This window comes from Serinus canaria, chromosome 25 (genome assembly GCF_022539315.1).
Source record: "Serinus canaria isolate serCan28SL12 chromosome 25, serCan2020, whole genome shotgun sequence".
NCBI classification, from domain to species: Eukaryota; Metazoa; Chordata; class Aves; order Passeriformes; family Fringillidae; genus Serinus; species Serinus canaria.
In genome coordinates, this window is record NC_066338.1 from 15,546,666 (window position 1) to 15,563,217 (window position 16,552).

The 16,552-nt window shown below is 48.5% G+C and overlaps 1 protein-coding gene across 6 annotated transcripts in view; it reads left to right on the forward strand.

The window, feature by feature from the left end:
* The window catches only part of DIP2B (disco interacting protein 2 homolog B), a 60,092-nt gene that overhangs the window by 36,002 nt on the left and 7,538 nt on the right, over positions 1-16,552 (forward strand). For 5 of the 6 annotated variants that reach the window (XM_030231612.2, XM_030231613.2, XM_018924119.3 and 2 more), the window contains 25 exons: positions 288-407; positions 1,013-1,210; positions 1,436-1,527; positions 1,846-1,956; positions 3,134-3,257; positions 3,754-3,863; positions 4,864-4,966; positions 5,947-6,011; positions 6,516-6,609; positions 7,361-7,480; positions 8,076-8,190; positions 8,742-8,881; positions 9,086-9,222; positions 9,545-9,625; positions 9,775-9,902; positions 10,630-10,744; positions 11,472-11,673; positions 12,011-12,120; positions 12,233-12,313; positions 12,833-12,956; positions 13,301-13,422; positions 14,050-14,161; positions 14,582-14,691; positions 15,426-15,556; positions 16,064-16,232. In XM_030231612.2, coding sequence (XP_030087472.1) covers positions 288-407; positions 1,013-1,210; positions 1,436-1,527; positions 1,846-1,956; positions 3,134-3,257; positions 3,754-3,863; positions 4,864-4,966; positions 5,947-6,011; positions 6,516-6,609; positions 7,361-7,480; positions 8,076-8,190; positions 8,742-8,881; positions 9,086-9,222; positions 9,545-9,625; positions 9,775-9,902; positions 10,630-10,744; positions 11,472-11,673; positions 12,011-12,120; positions 12,233-12,313; positions 12,833-12,956; positions 13,301-13,422; positions 14,050-14,161; positions 14,582-14,691; positions 15,426-15,556; positions 16,064-16,232 — 3,014 coding nt within the window. The remainder of the gene's footprint in view (positions 1-287; positions 408-1,012; positions 1,211-1,435; positions 1,528-1,845; positions 1,957-3,133; positions 3,258-3,753; positions 3,864-4,863; positions 4,967-5,946; positions 6,012-6,515; positions 6,610-7,360; positions 7,481-8,075; positions 8,191-8,741; positions 8,882-9,085; positions 9,223-9,544; positions 9,626-9,774; positions 9,903-10,629; positions 10,745-11,471; positions 11,674-12,010; positions 12,121-12,232; positions 12,314-12,832; positions 12,957-13,300; positions 13,423-14,049; positions 14,162-14,581; positions 14,692-15,425; positions 15,557-16,063; positions 16,233-16,552) is intronic. The other variant, XM_050983752.1, reaches the window with a different exon arrangement.

Here is a 16,552-nt window from a genome sequence, read left to right on the forward strand (position 1 = left end):
TGAGATCACCCCTGAGTCTCCTTTTCTGCAGGCTAAACACCCCCATCTCCCTCAGTTGTTCCCGAGTCGTTATCTCATTTAGGCTCTTCACAAAATCAGAACGGTTTTGGTGCTGCCGTTAAGGTGTTACTGTGCTACAGTTGTGGCGCTGGCATTCTGGAGGAATTTCTTCATGGACGGGGTGGTCAGGCTTTGGAAGTGCCCAGGGGGGTGGTGGAGCCCCAAGTCCCTGGAGATGAGTGGGAAGGACTGGATGTGGCACTCATTGCTCTGCTCTTTCCCTCCAGGTGTTCCTGTGAGCAGCAGAGTCTCCACAAAAATTCAGCAGTTGCTGAACACCTTGAAAAGACCTAAGAGACCGCCCCTGAAAGAATTCTTTGTGGATGATTTTGAAGAAATTGTGGAAGGTAATAGCACAAATAGTGATTTTATGCACATTTGTTACAACTGGATACACTCAGGGAGCTGAGTTCTTTGGGCTGTTGTTCTCAAGGTTGGCTCAGATTCACTGTTTGCAGCAGCCCCCATGAGCAGTCTGACACAAAACCAGTGTTTGAAGTAATTCACTGTTCTGCTGAGCTTTGGGGGCCCTCCTCAACACTAAACTTTGTAAAAACATATTTAAATAGATTTTTCGACCCCTTTCATTTGCTAAGCTATTTTAATTAATTTCCCAGAGGGGATTGTCCTCACTGGTGATTTCATTCCAGCATTCATTTGTAAGGTTTTCTTTTCTGCAGTTCTGTGTTCCTTTCCTTACTGATGCGTTGAACACCTTTGAACAACATCCTGTGAGAAGCCTCTGTTCGTGATCTCTTGTTCTGTGCAAGACTTCCCAGGAAATGGGATGGAATGGGTTTTTAAACGCTTTTCCTCATTCCTTTAGGATTATTTTCAGTTTATTGCAAGCTGAACTGTCAGGTGACAAATGGGCAAAGACAGGGAATATTATTTTACCTGGATTATATTAGAAATACCAACAGACACTGGAAATGATGTAGAATTTTCTCAGTTCCCCAGCCTGACCCCAACCAGCCCAAGCCCGAGGGCCGCCAGATGACCCCAGTGAAGGGAGAGCCCCTGGGAGTGGTCTGTAACTGGCCTCCTGCCTTGGAAGCAGCTCTGCAACGCTGGGGAACCACTCAGGCCAAGTGTCCCTGCCTGACAGCCCTGGACGTGACAGGAAAACCAGTTTATACCCTCACATATGGTGAGTTGAGCCTCCCCTGCCTTCCCCTGCTCAGCTGCTGCCAGAGAGGAGCAGCGGAGAGAGCACAGGGCTCGTGGGCTCACAGGGGTTGCAGAAACCTTCCTGGTCTTGGCCAGGGTTGTGCACTGAGCAGTGTAAGTGTAGGTGGTAAAAAAGCCAAGGTGTGAGCTGTTCTCTTGTCTGCTTGATCCAGAGCTCTGCAAGTCTCTGTTCACTGTCTTCCAGGCAAGCTGTGGAGCAGAAGTCTCAAGCTGGCCTACACCCTGCTTAATAAACTGGGAACCAAAAATGAACCTGTGTTAAAACCTGGAGACAGGGTAAGGACCTGGAGACTCTCTGGAGTAAAACCAGGGGTTTGGGGGCTGGAACTTTCCACTGACACCATAGTGAAACTCTGACCCCAGGGACAAGGCTGCTTGGGACAGAGATTGGTGTGATTTTTCAGGGGTCCTGGCTCCTCTGTGAGCAGCTTCTTGTGTCTTGGCTGTGTGTGAACCTTCACGTGCCTGGGCACTGTGAGGAGCTCAGGCACATTCCACACGTTCTGTGTGAGGAAGAGTGTGAAATACCACCAAATTTTCCTAGCTTCAGTCACTCTAGATGTGGATTTTGAAATGTTAACTTGTGGGTTGCAGGTGGCCCTTGTGTATCCCAACAACGACCCCGTGATGTTCATGGTGGCGTTTTATGGCTGTCTCCTGGCTGAAGTGATCCCAGTGCCTATAGAGGTACCTCTTACCAGAAAGGTAACGTTGATGGAACTTGGAGGAGTGATGTGGGATGGAAACCGAGTCAGGCCATCAGCCTCTGACAGCATTGCACAGCTCCCAGCTGCTGCCTGAGCAGCTCTGTACCAACAGGGACTTTTGGGAGCTTGGATTGGCATTTGAAAATGGAAAAACATATTGATCAGAGCTGTGCTGAGCAGCTGGAGATGGTCAATTCTCCTAAATGATGCAGTCTTCACTTCTTTACTGCAAATAATTTATTCAGAACAGATTAGAGTGTGGATCTCAGCCCCTTGGTTGATGGGAGGAGGCTCAGTCCAGCCTTGCTGAGCTCTGCCAGGCTCTGATTTTTCTGGACATAGAGGTCCTCAGTGCTCCTGAAAACCTTGAGACACTTTTTGCAAAGTGTTTTCTCTACCCTTACCAGAATTTTTGCACTGTTGCCATATTATTGCCGTGTCAAGAGCTGTGTGAAACTACAGGATTTCCTAAGAGTAACGAAAACAATGGGGTCATGGCAAACATTATGGCAGGAGAGGTGGCAATGAGCTGGGAGCTGGTCTGACAGGTGGCAATGAGCTCAGGGAACACTCAGGGACTCACAGAGCTTTGATTTCATTCTCTGCACTGTGACAGACTGCTATAGCAACCAAATGCAAAATTAAAACTTCTCCAGTATTTGCCCAACCAGTTTCTGAGTGAGCCTCCTCATTTTATCATTGTGCAACAGAAATTGGCTCCAGGGGATGGAGAGGTCTCGTTATCCCAGTGCAATTACATGTTTTGCTTTTTTTGCCTCTCAATTCCTCTTTGCAGCATCTGGGTTTCCTTTAATGCCAGGAGATGGGGTGAACTCCTTGCCTGGGTGCTGGGCAGGAGCTCTTGTTTCCCCTGGATTTCACATCCAGTGCATTTTAATCTTGCCAGTGCCATGTTTCATGGGGTCACAGCGTGGTTTGGAAGGGACCTTAGGGACCATCCAGTTCCATCCTTTGCCATGGGCAGGGACACCTTCCAGTAGCCCAAGTCCCTCCAGTTGTGATTCTGTGATCCTGTGTGGGAATGGGTTGTTTTCTTCTTTTCCTTGCCATTCCTTCCCCCAGTCCCCAAAGCATTATCAAACCTTGGATTTTGGTAAGGGAAAGCTGACTTTTGTCATCTTTGAGCAGGAGTGACTTTTCCCCTCTTCCCTCAGGATGCTGGTGGGCAGCAGATTGGTTTTCTGCTGGGGAGCTGTGGCATTGCTCTGGCCCTCACCACTGAAGTGTGTCTGAAAGGGCTCCCAAAAACCCAGAATGGAGAAATTGTGCAGTTTAAGGGTGAGTTGGTTACAGATTGGCTTTTGATTGTACTTGTGCTGCAGCTGAACCATCTGAAAGGAGCTGTCAGGACTCTGAAGGCACTTGGGAGGTAAAGGAGCAACTCCTGATCCCATCAGCAAAGAGTGTAGGGTTTGTGATTGTGGTGTCTGACACAGCTGCTCTGCTGTTGTGGGGGTCACAAGGAGCCACCTCCCTAGCCAGGGTTGTGCTCAGCTCCCTTTGGTGGCATTTGGCAGGTCCCAAGGCAGTTTTATTCACAAGCTTTGTTTAGGAATGCTGCAGGGATCTTCCCTGAGGAGAGGAAGTACCTTGTTGCCCACTGAACTCCCTGATGAGAAACGAGATGAACTTTCTGGCTGGTAGCTGGGCTTGGCTTGGAATTTAGCTTGTGTAACTGAACTTGGACAAATGATGGGGTTTAGTGTATTCTTGCAGAATATAAATCCCTCAATAAATAAACTGATATTAATGTACCGTTTAATTTTGGCTCCAGGTTGGCCCAGACTCAAATGGGTTGTGACAGATTCAAAATATCTCTCCAAATCTCCCAAGGACTGGCAGCCCAACATCTCAGCAGCAGGAACTGAGCCAGCATATATTGAGGTAAATGCTGAATGGGGAATAGAAAGTACCTTCCGTGAGCTGAATTTAATGTTCTAATCACCAGGGAGAGAATAGTTTCACCTCACTCCCTCAAACTTCCCACTTCCCTGCCACTGAAACAAGCCTTTCACTGGGGACAGCCTGCTGTGAAGCTCATTTTAGGTTTGAATCCCTTTGTGGCCCTGAGCACTGCTTGGAACAAGTTGGAGAATTGTTTTTGTTCCAAAAAAGTGAGGGATGGAGACAGCTGAGTTCTGAGGTGGTGCTTGATAACCCCATTTCTGCAGTGCTTGAGCCAGCAGCAGTTGGAATTCTCTGTTCTTGCAGTAATGCTGATTTTTGTTCCTGTGCCAGAAGGTAACTTGTAGGGATTGTGTTGGTTTTCTCAGTGTATATTGAGACAGGGCAATTGAGAGGTGTTTTAAAGGATTTTATTCTATTATCAGTCTTGATGAGTAGTGAGACACAAGAGATGTAAACCTCAATGCCATTCCATCAGAAGCTAACTTATTTTCTGGTTACAGTGCCTTATAAATTGCAAGAAGTTTTTCCAGCCTATTAGGTTTTCTACACAATGCTGCTGTTACTTGTAACACCAATCACCTCTATTTTTTCCTGCCTGGTCCTGCTACAATGCATCTTTCACAGTTCTAATTCTCAAAAATTATGTAATCTTTCTATTAAATTTTAAAAATTCTTTGCAAATCCATTTCCCACAGGATTGCAGCAGTTTCAGTGGTGGTTCAGCCATCCTGGAACACAGATTGGCTTCTCAGTTTGTTGCAGGAGCAGGAAGAGATGTTGTGAGCAGCAGTGACACTGAAATAAATAAACACAAACACATTCATTTTTTCTCCCATCTCCATGGAGATTTTCCATGTGTGCCACCACAACAACCATCTCCTCAGGTCCAAGGTTTCACACAGAGAGAAAACTTTATTTTCACGTGGATTCTGTGATTTAACGTCATTAATTTCTCTCTTAACTTCTCTCCTTGCAGTACAAGACCAGCAAGGAGGGCAGTGTCATGGGTGTCACCGTGTCCCGTGTGGCCATGCTGGCTCATTGCCAAGCCTTGTCTCAGGCCTGCAACTACTCTGAAGGTGGGTGAGGGCACAGAACATCAAAGGCTGACAGCATGAAGTGGTTGCCTCTCATATCTTCAACAGCTGCCTCTGAGTAACCAGAATTTACTTCTAAAAATAAATAGAATTTGAAAGTGCAGATTTATTCTCCCCCAGAAGTGAAAATTACCTGTGATGTTTTTCCATCCAAAATGGCATCATTTTCAGTGCCATGATGAAGAGGAATAAAAAGGGGGATTTATATAATTTCTATGAATTTACTGAGTCTATTGTGATGAACCAAAATAGGAGCAAATGAATGAAAAAGAGAGCATTTTCCACCAAGCTGGAGTCCCCTCTCACTGCACTGATGACCCATAGAAATGTCTTTCATTGCTGATAGTGTCTAAATGCCAAAGTTGCTGGGGCTGGGGCTGTTCTGGTCCTGTGAGGTTTTTTGGGGAACCCAGAAATGGAGATTGGAAGGTGCTGGTGGTATTCCAGAGGGTTTTGCCATAGCTTATGGTTTATTCTGGTCTGCCTTGTAAATCAAGCTAATCCCTACATGCACGAGTGAAACTATTTATAGAGCTGTAGGTCACAGAGCTTTAAAATTTAAAGTTTGCCTTTGGAATCCATCACTGGAGCTCCCATTACTGGTGAGAGTCAGGGCTTGAGTGATGTTCTCTGGCTCTCCTTCCCTCCCCTGCTCGTGCATAACGAGCTCCAGACCCTTGCTGTCCTACTGATGGACATCTCAGGCTGGAGTGTGATTTCCAGCTGGCAGCTGGATATCCAAATGTGATTTCCTTGCAGCTTTCTGGACGTGTTCCTGCTCAGGCATGGACGTGTGGTTGTTACTTTGCATGGCAGGGAGCTGTGCTCAGTAACACGTGTAATCAAACAGGGCCCTGGGCTGACAGATCAGGGATGTTCATCCTTGTGCAGATTCCAGAATCAGTGATGGGCACAGCTGCGCTGGCACGTTGCACTTGACAGCTTCACCTTTCTTTTCCCAGGTGAAACAATAGTGAATGTGTTGGATTTTAAGAAGGATGCAGGGCTGTGGCATGGCATTCTAACGGTGAGTTGGTTCCAGAGCTCTCTGTAATGAGAGATTAATGATTAGATGGGATAATAGGAAAAATTTATTCCCTGTGAGGGTGGGCAGGCCCTGGCACAGGGTGCCCAGAGAAGCTGTGGCTGCCCCTGGATCCCTGGCAGTGTCCAAGGCCAGGCTGGACAGGGCTGGGAGCACCCTGGGACATGGAAGGTGTCCCTGCCCATGGCAGGGGTGGCACTGGATGAGCTTTAAGGTGCCTCCCAACCGAAGCCATTCCAGAATTCCATGATTCTGAGGTAACAGTAGCATTTGAGTCCATGGCTGGGAACATTACCTGTTCAAACAACCAATTCTCTCCCTGCCAAATCTCCAGTTCTCTGGGGGAGCAACAGAATCATCCTGACTAAACCTTTGTGAACTCATGATGGGGTGGAAGTTGATGGGCACTGAGGGTGACTCTTTTTTCTAATAACTCAATGAAAGGTTTTGGATCCCTTTCCTAACAATCTTTTCCCTGTTTTTCAGAATGTAATGAACAAGCTGCACACTATCAGCGTGCCCTATTCTGTGATGAAAACCTGTCCTCTCTCATGGGTGCAGAGGGTTCATGCCCACAAAGGTAACTTGGGGGGGGATCCACAACTTCAGCTTGGAATTGTCAGGATCCAAGAGTGAGGGGCATTAAAATCTCAAATGCCTTAAGCCCTTCTTGCCCTTCCATGACAAATCTCAAGGGCCAAGTGTTTCACTAATGTCCAAAGGTAGTAGATTTTTATTTTGTGGTGATGATTTTCTAGATTCAGTGATTTTCTACATCCTCAAGCAGTGCCAGAGCTCATGTCTGTAAGACTCAGTGGGAGATTTTAAGCCCCTAGTCATGTGGATACTTGTGAAACTCCTTGCATTGGTGACTTGCCAGAGGTTGGAACAGGAATGTGACAGCTCAGGAGGACATGGGACTTTGCCATTTATTTCTGTGCACAAGGTCCTGATGCCATGTCAGTCGTGAGGAACACCATGGGGATCTTGTGACTTGGAGCCAGTTTCTTTTATGAAACCAAGGAAATGGTAGAGTGCAGCAGGAGCCCTTGGTCCCTGGCCTCCCTGAGGGCTTTCAGAGGGTGATAATGATTTGTGGCCTTTGGATGAGGAGCTGTGATGATGGACAGACCCTGGCTCAGGTGGTGGCAGTGCCACAGCAGATGCCATTGTGTGTTGGCTTTGCTGTTACTGCAGCCTCAGTTATTTAAGGCTTCCTTGCTTAGGTGAGAAATCCCTCATTTGGGGGTCTCAGACTGTGTGAGTTCTACAAAAATAACTCTTGGAAAGCTTTGATTTGTCCTGAGGTGGTGTTTTTGTGTTGGTTGCAGCAAAAGTTGCTCTCGTGAAGTGTCGAGACTTGCACTGGGCCATGATGGCCCACCGGGACCAAAGAGACGTGAGCCTGAGCTCGCTGCGGATGCTGATCGTCACCGACGGCGCCAACCCCTGTGAGTGTCCCCAGCCTGGCCCTAGCCCTGCCCAGGCCTCTCCCTGCAGCCCCTGGCAGCAGGATCAGCTCCCTTGGAGCTCTCCTTCGGGGCAGAGCTCTGCCTCCTGCTGCTTGGGCACAGGACAAGGGTGTTCAAGGTTTTTTGCGTTGCCATCCTTTGGGTTGTGAGAGATCCTGCAAAGCAGGAAAAGGGAGAGTCGGATGAGGGGCAGTGTTTATAAAATCAGAGAATTGTTCAGGCTGGAAAAGACCTTTAAGACCATCAAATCCAGCCCTTAACATAGCACCATGTTCACCGCTAAACACTGTCCCCAAGTGCCGCGTCCACTTGTCCTTTAAATCTCTCCAGGGATTGTGATTCCATCACTGCTCTGGGCAGAATCCGGTGTCTGAACATCCAGTCTGGGCTTGTTCCAATGCCTGACCATCCTTGGAGTGAGGAGATTTTCCTTCATGTCCAACCTAAACCTCCCCAGCACAGCTTGAGGCTGCTTCCTCCTGGAGTTTCCCAAATCCCCCTCCTGACCCTTCCTGTAGATGGACATGGAATCAATATCTGTGAAGTCCTAGTGGCATCTTTTCTTTCTTCCTAGGGTCTGTTTCCTCCTGTGATGCCTTCCTGAGCTTGTTTCAGAGCCATGGGCTCAAGCCAGAGGCGATTTGTCCCTGTGCCACCTCCCCCGAAGCGATGACCGTTGCAATCCGGAGGTAACAGATTGAGTCATCCAGCCTGGGCTTTCTTCACACTTGGGTTGGTCAGAGTTGATTTAAGCATGTAATAAACTCCTCTGACATTTGCTCTGTGTGCTCAGGTACTCAAGTTGCTGAGCTTTAAACCTCCCTCCTGAAATCCAAGTGATTTCTGAGGTGTGTGACAGCTCAGCAGTGCCTGAGCTCTGCTTTTCCTCCTCCTGATTTCCAGAGCCTGAGATTTGAGATCATTTGGACATTCTCATACTCTGTTTCTGTCCATTGCTGCCTTCTGTAAGAAACAGTTCTGAAGTCATGTGGTCTGGGAGCTGGGGTTTGCCATGGGGTGAGATGAGGAGCTGGCAGAGGAGCTGCAGTGCCCAAGAACACAATTCCTTAGGGATTGAAAATTGGGGTAGGGATCCTGACTGTCATCACAGTTTGAAATGATTGTGCAAAGCAGAGACACTGAATGCACCTATTTCTGTTGCTGTGCCATCTCCATCTGAGTCTAACACCAAGCCTGGGTGCCTGATTGAGTGTATTTGTTAATTTTGTGTCCTTCCCAGGCCTGGAGTCCCCGGGGCCCCTCTGCCAGGCAGAGCCATCCTGTCCATGAACGGGCTGAGTTTCGGTGTCATTCGGGTCAACACCGAAGATAAAAACTCTGCTCTCACTGTCCAGGACGTCGGGCACGTGATGCCAGGAGGTAAAAACAGGCAGGAGGCTGATGGGAGGTGTTTTTGGGGATGTTTTAGGAGCAGAATGGGTCAATGTTCTTTCCCACATCAGCCTCAGTGTGAGAGAGGTGGGGCAGTGCCGGGCTCAGTCATTTCTGTCACAATTAAACGTGTCACTTCTCACACAGGGCAAAATTTGGGAGCTGTTTTTAACAAAGCCTGATTTGTCCTAGGCATGATGTGTATAGTGAAACCAGATGGGCCACCCCAGCTCTGTAAAACAGATGAGATTGGTGAAATCTGTGTGAGCTCGAGAGCAGGAGGAATGATGTACTATGGGCTGGCAGGGGTGACAAAGAATACTTTTGAGGTATGTCTAGCAGAATGCATCTTTCTTGCCCCCTTTTCTGTGTCAAATTCATGGTCTTGTGCAATCCCTTGGGTTTGTAACTGAAGTGTTAATGCTGTTCTTAAAAACATGAACTGGAAAACTCCTTGCAGTTAGAGATGCTCAGAATCCCCTCCATAAACATCTCCCACCCCGGCTGTACCAAGGGTTCCCTGCCCTTCTCCTCTTCCCTTCACTCATGTTAAGTGCAGTTCTTGGGGTGGTTTTTCTCCACAATTTTGGGGTGGTTTGGGAAGTTTTTCTCTCCTCAGGCCTCCAGTGTGTGTCCTTCCTTGTGTTGCAGGTGATCCCTGTGAACTCCTCTGGCTCTCCGGTGGGGGAAGTGCCCTTCGTGCGCTCCGGCTTGTTGGGATTTGTTGGACCTGTACGTGAGGCGGCTCAGAGCCTGCACTGCTCGGGCCCTTCAGCGTTTCAGAGAAAAGCTTTTGGGGAGGGAGGAAGAAAGAAAGCTTTTTGGGGAGGTGTGAGAAGAGCTTGCTGTGAGTTCCTCACAGTTGCCTTCTTGTCTTGCAGGGCAGTTTGGTGTTTGTGGTTGGGAAAATGGACGGGTTGCTGACAGTGAGCGGGAGGAGGCACAACGCCGATGACATCGTGGCCACTGGACTGGCTGTGGAGTCAATAAAAACAGTTTACAGAGGAAGGTCAGCACAAGAAACCCCATCACCTGCTGCATGTAATAAAGCAAAACACAAGCTTTAGTACTTTCTTGGATTTCTCTTTGGTAGCTCAGTTACAGTAAACATATTTTTGATTTAGGTAGTAGTTGCCCTGATCCTGCCCAACACAGATCTTTTCCCCACTATCCAGCCTGGCTTTTCATCAAGTCTGTGCTTTAGGGAAAGCAATCAAGTAACAAGATAAGTCAGCCACATGGAGAAATTAATTCTTTGTCTCTGCAGAGTTGCAGTCGTTAGCTGCTGGCTGCTGCAGCAAGGAAGAGTTTCATTAATGTCCAAAGATATTTGATTTGTATTTCGCAGTTGTGGATACAGTTTTCTAGATCTTCAGGCAGAGCTGGAGCTCATATCTCCGAGACTTAGTGAGAGATTTTAAACCATCCTGTAGGTGTCTTTAAATCTCCTTTCATTTGGGCTTTGCCAGAAGTTGGAACAAGAATGTGACAGCAGGTTGGGAGAATGAGGGACTGTGCCATATGGAAATTCCATCAGAAAGTGGAATTAACCTCTTAAGTACTCCCCAGTCTTTCTTTTTGACTCAATGTTAATTGTCTGATGCTTTTTCTCTTGTTTTTGCCCCATGGTTTTTTTAACAAGTGTGAATTCTGTGACCAAGTCCTGTCTTTAATCTCCCCTTGGCCTCCTGTTTCTGAGGAGTGAAACTGGAGTGTGGCTCTGCCCTTTTCCTTAGGATTGCTGTGTTCTCCGTGTCTGTGTTCTACGATGAGAGGATCGTGGTGGTGGCAGAGCAGAGGCCAGATGCATCTGAGGAGGACAGTTTCCAGTGGATGAGTCGGGTGCTGCAGGTACAGCCAGGGGAAATCCTGCGGCTCTTGGGGTGTGGGCAGAGCAGAGGCCACTGATGGCCCCGGAATGACATCCTGCAGAGCAGATCAAGCTTTGGAGTTCTGCTTTTGGTCTGGATTATGTAGAGCTCAGAGTTTGGCTTTAAAGCTATCCTTTTCTTTGGAGATGCCTTTTCAGCAGGGACCGAGTGGGCAGAGAAAGGCCAGAACAGCTGAATGAGTGTGGTCCTAAAAGAATGAGTAGCAAGTACTTCCTTTGAGAGCTGCCTGCACTGCATGTGTGTCATTCCAGGAATGACATTCAGGGAGTGAAGTGTGCAAGCTGGGGTGGAAAATCAGGGAAGTACCTGATGCTCTGAATAATGGATCAGATGCCTGAATGCTGAGGCGGGCAGGAGGGAACAGAGTGTGATGGTTCAGAGGAGACAGATGGATACAATCCCTAGATCAGAATTGTGTGATTCATCAGGCAGCCATGGGTATTTTGGGATTTTGGTCATGAAGGATTTAAAAATGGATTTGGTGTCTATGAAATGGGCTGTGAAGGGAAGGATGTACCCTGCATTTCAGGCTCACTGCAGGACTCGCTGGTGGCAGAGGTCAAATGGGATGGCGGTGATTGACTCACAAGCCCAGGGATTTGTCTTGCAGTGTGTCAGTGCATCAGCAGCAGCAGACTGTGTCCAGCAGTGCCAAGGATGCCAGTGACCATCTCTCCTTTCTCTAGGCCATTGACAGCATTCACCAAGTGGGTGTTTACTGCCTTGCTCTCGTGCCAGCCAACACATTGCCAAAAACTCCACTGGGAGGGATCCACATCTCCCAAACCAAACAGCACTTTCTGGAGGGCTCTCTGCACCCCTGCAACATCCTCATGTGCCCACACACTTGTGTGACAAACTTGCCAAAGCCCAGGCAGAAACAGCCAGGTAACCTGAAGCCCTTTTGTTTGGTATTGTTGAGCTGGGGCTCAGGGCTCGGCCCCAGGGGCCCAGCGATGTCCTCCTCCCTGTCCCACGTGCTGGGGACCAGGGCCTCTCTTGTGCCCCGTGGCTGGGGCTGTTCCAGGCCTCTCTTTGCATGTGTTAGTCAGGAATTTTAATTCCCACCTTTGAACTCACTGGGATTCTCCCTCCTGATGAATAGAGACCAGCAGTGCCTGCTGAACTCCATCAGGGAGGCTCATTCCCAGGAGCAGTGGGATCCTGCAGGGACTCTCTGTACCTTTGCTCTGCTCCTTCCCAAAGTGCTGCTGTCTCTGCACAGGTGTGGGCCCTGCCTCTGTGATGGTGGGGAACCTGGTTGCTGGGAAGAGAATCGCTCAAGCCTCTGGGAGAGATCTGGGTCAAATAGAAGACAATGATTTAGTTAAAAAGGTAAATCAGTATTTGTGACAGAATGGGAAGGAGTTTTCCCTCCTGTGTGCAGAGCAGCGGTGGGGAGCACTGAAGGAAAAGCTGGTGTTGAATTCCTTCCTGTCTCTTCCAGCACCAGTTCCTGACAGAAGTGTTGCAGTGGAGAGCTCAAGCGACTCCTGACCACCCACTCTTTCTTTTATTGAATGCCAAGGTACAGTTGGTGCTGAGTTGTTGGGTTTTAAGGTCCACATGTTATCCAGTGCCAGTTGAAGAGTCTTTAAAATCTTTTGCCCTCTGCAGTGCCTTTCTTTAACCTCTCAGATTTTGCCCATAGATTTATAACTTGAAACTTCAGCAAATGGCTTTCATGATTTGACACTTCATTTTAAAACTGAGCGTGTTTGTAGGTCCCACTGGTTCCTGTATCAGTTAATCGTGTATCCCTTGGTGCCACCATCCCTATCAATGGTGTTGAGTATATTCTGGCAAGGTTCTGGTGCAAGAAGACCTGAACTGACTCCCTGGAAGGTAGAATTTTCTAGAGCAGATCTAACTCCGTCTCTGTCCTTTGGTACTGTAGTGGATGAGTGGCTCACTGGGCACCAGCAGCCTTTAGGTAGAGGTAACTCTTAGCTGTAGCCTCCTGCTAGCCAGCAAGCTTGGGTTTATGTCAGAGCAGCCAGTATGTGCTGTGCAGCCCCTGTTTAGAGCATTTTTGTCTTCTTTCAAGGGAACCACTGTGTGCACGGCCACCTGCCTTCAGCTGCACAAAAAAGCTGAGAGAATCGCATCAGTGCTGTGTGACAAAGGCCATCTCAATGCAGGAGACAATGTGGTGCTTCTTTATCCTCCTGGTGAGTGAGTCCCGCTGGGGAGACACAGCCTGGGCTTGCTTTGGACTCTCACTGGGATCTGGAAATACAGGAAAGGCACTCAGTGCTAGTGAGAGGTGCTCACTGGTGTGTCCTGACTGGCTTTTGAGTCATTTGGTGTTCTTTTCCTCTATGATGGAGATGCTTTCCTGTGTGGTTCCTTTACTTTCCCCATTCCTTATCCCAAGCTTTCTCAGCTTCCTTGTGCTGCCCTTGCTGCTGGGTGCTGCTGTTGCCCACCTATGCTGTGGGAGGGGCAGCACTGCCCTGCTGTGCCCAGGGGTTCCTCCCCAGTGTCCCCCAGTGCAGCTGTGGTGTCCTTGCAGGCATCGAGCTCATCACGGCCTTCTACGGCTGCCTGTACTCGGGCTGTGTCCCCGTCACCGTGCGCCCGCCCCACGCCCAGAGCCTGGTGGCAACACTGCCCACAGTGAGGATGATCGTGGAGGTGAGTGACAGCCTGGGCTCCAGGGGTGACACATGTGTCACAGGGACTGTGGCTGGAGCGGGGCTGGATTGGTCACGGGCTCCTGAGAGTCACACTGACTGCTCCAGCCTCGTGCTCCTGGGTGACACAGTTGACCAAGCTCGTGGTGTCTGTGTGAGAGGGATTGAGGCACATCTTGGAGCTGAGGGACAGTGTTCTCCTTCATAAAATGGCAGAGAGAACCCCCACCTCACACATGGAGTGCAGGTGTGTTGCCAGCACGTGGTGTTGCCAGCCAGAATTTCACCTTGACACTCCTTAACGCTGGGGAAGTCCAAATCCTGCAGTTGAGTCACTTCCCAAGCCCAGTAGCCATGAGACAGGATGGAGAAGAAAGCTGGATCTCTCTGTGACACCTTCTCACCTGCTCTAGAGGTTCTGCCAGGGTCTGTACAGGCTGGGCTGCACTGGGGGTTTAGTGAAGGGGAAGCAGAGCAGAGTATGCAAAAGGCAGAGAAAGGAATTCAGGTGTGCTGAAAGAAACTGGCTGCAGATGATGAAATAGTCTCTGCACATCAACTCTTGCAGTGGCAGTGCTGCTGGGACATGCTCCTGCCTCTTTGTTTCAGTGAATGTTCATCTTTGCAGGTCAGCAAAGCCGCCTGCATCCTCACAACCCAGACCTTGATGAGGCTGCTCAAGTCCAGAGAGGCAGCTGGTGCTGTGGATGTGAAAACCTGGCCAACCATCATTGACACAGGTGAGCTCCCTGGCCAAGAAGCTCCTTGAAGTCCTGTGGAGGGGTGACTGTCCCCCATCGCATTGAGTGGCTCTTGAGAATTTGTTTGAATATGCACAAAAGCAATCCAAAATGTGCCCTTGTTCACTCAGAACTCTTCTGTATTGAGCTGTGCATGGGAAATTATTACAGTGATTTCTGGAGACAACGTTAGTCTGCTTAAGACAAGGACGAGTTCGTCTTTTCTCCCTTTTCCTGAGAATAAATAATTTTCTATGTAGGAGCTTTGGCAAGAGTTTTGCCATACACTAGCCTGTCTTTTCTGGAAAGAGAATTAATGGAAGGCTTTGTCTTCCATCTCTGGTGTTTTGAAAGTCGTGTTCTCCTTTCAAATACCAGTCAAGTAATCACAATTAATCCATTTGTTTCTCTCTTGCACAGATGATTTGCCCAGGAAGAGGCTGGCCCAGATCTATAAGCCACCCACACCTGAAATGTTGGCATATCTAGATTTTAGTGTTTCCACAACAGGCATGCTCACAGGAGTAAAGGTATAATGACGGGTTAGGAGATGGGTATTTGTGTCTTGAATTGCCTGACCCTCTGAGCCACATCCCCTTGACCTCCTCCTCCAAGTTGTAGCTTAAACAAAGACCCTGATTTTCTTCTAACAAAGCTGTGGGCTTCAGTTCACTGAGTTCTGTTGAGGAGGGAAACAGGTCTGCACAGTGGGGTCAGGAATTCTGCTGCTGCCTCCCCCTGGAGAGCTGCCTTGGGAGAGAAGCAGAGCTCTGAGCTCCACCAAGAGCCCAAGAGGGATGCAGTCAGAAAAAAGAGGATAAGAAACTAAAAAGGAAAGTCTTAGACTGTTGTTAATGCTCACGTGTGTTTGGAGTTGGAATCACTGGGTAGTCAGGGTTGGGAGGGACCTCTGGAGATCCCCCAATCCAAGGCAGGGTCCTGCAGAGCAGGTGACACAGGAACATGTCCAGGTGGGTTTGGAATGTCTCCAGAGAGGAAGATTCCAAAACCACCGTGGGCAGCTGTTCCAGTGCTGCCACCTCCATGGAAAGTTCTTGCTCATGTTGAGGTGGAACTCAAACAACTGCAGCTTCAAGTTTAGCTCTTGGTGTCAGGGCTCTGCAGTCTCTGCCTCTGCTGTGGAAGCTCAGGAACCAAACCACGGCCTTGCCTGCATGCCTGCTTTCCATGAGCTGCCTTTGCTCTCACCTGGGGGGTGCCTGGGTACTGTCCTGGGCCCCCAGCAGTGTCCCCTGTGTTGCAGATGTCCCACGCTGCGGTCAGTGGCCTGTGCAGGGCCATCAAGCTCCAGTGTGAGCTCTACTCCTCCCGGCAGATTGCCATTTGTCTGGACCCCTACTGCGGGCTGGGATTTGTGCTCTGGTGCCTTTGCAGGTAGGACTTTCTGGGGAGAGGGGCAGATTAACTCTTGGTTGGAAATGGGTGTCATTACAGACGTGTTGACATTACAGAATGACTTAATTTACAGTAAGGGGGAATTTGTCTTGGAACTGACAACAACATGTTCCCTTTTGCTGCAGATTAGCAAGATGTTATCCCATCTTGATTATGTGTGTTTGTGCTGCCAAATATTCCTGGCTTCAGAATGGTTTCTCTTCCCTTTCTTCCTTGATTACATGTTGCAATAAGGGGGGTTTTGTTCTCTGTGGGGTTGAGCCAGTTCTCTTCCTTCACTGTCAGTGTGTGTTTGTATGTGGATAAACTGTTATTCTTGTACAGTAAGTTGCGTTTTTAAAATATTGCTGCTCCAGTTTGCCTCAGCTGCAGTCCCAAAACCTGCCTTTGGACTACCAGGAATGTAATGTGCAGATACAGTAAATATTAATTTAAAGATAGCTACAAGCTTCACTAAAATGTTTTCTCCGTTAATGTTCTTTACAGTGTGTATTCTGGACATCAGTCAATTTTAATTCCTCCTATGGAGCTGGAATCCAATCTTTTTCTCTGGTTATCTACTGTCAGCCAGTATAAAATAAGGGACACTTTCTGTTCCTATTCAGTCATGGAACTGTGTACAAAGGGACTTGGAAACCAAGTTGAAATGTTAAAGGTAAGAAACATTTCCTGACTCTTATGTCACATAAATTAAGGAAGTTCTGGTAGTAAAGCAAAGTGATATGGTTGTTAAATACAGATTTTCCTGTTGCACAAATCTCCAGGCCAGAGGTGCTCCAAAAGCAAATCTCCAAAAGCAAATCTTCTTGGGAGAGGAGAGGACTGGGGAGGAGCACCTGTCAGGGAATGTCAGGGCAGCCCCAAGCAGGGAGGATCCCAGTGCTGCTCTGCAGCAGATTCCTTATGTAACAGTCTGCAGTGGAGGCTCAGACCAGCACATGATGGAAAGCACATGTCAGGAGAGCTGTTCAACGG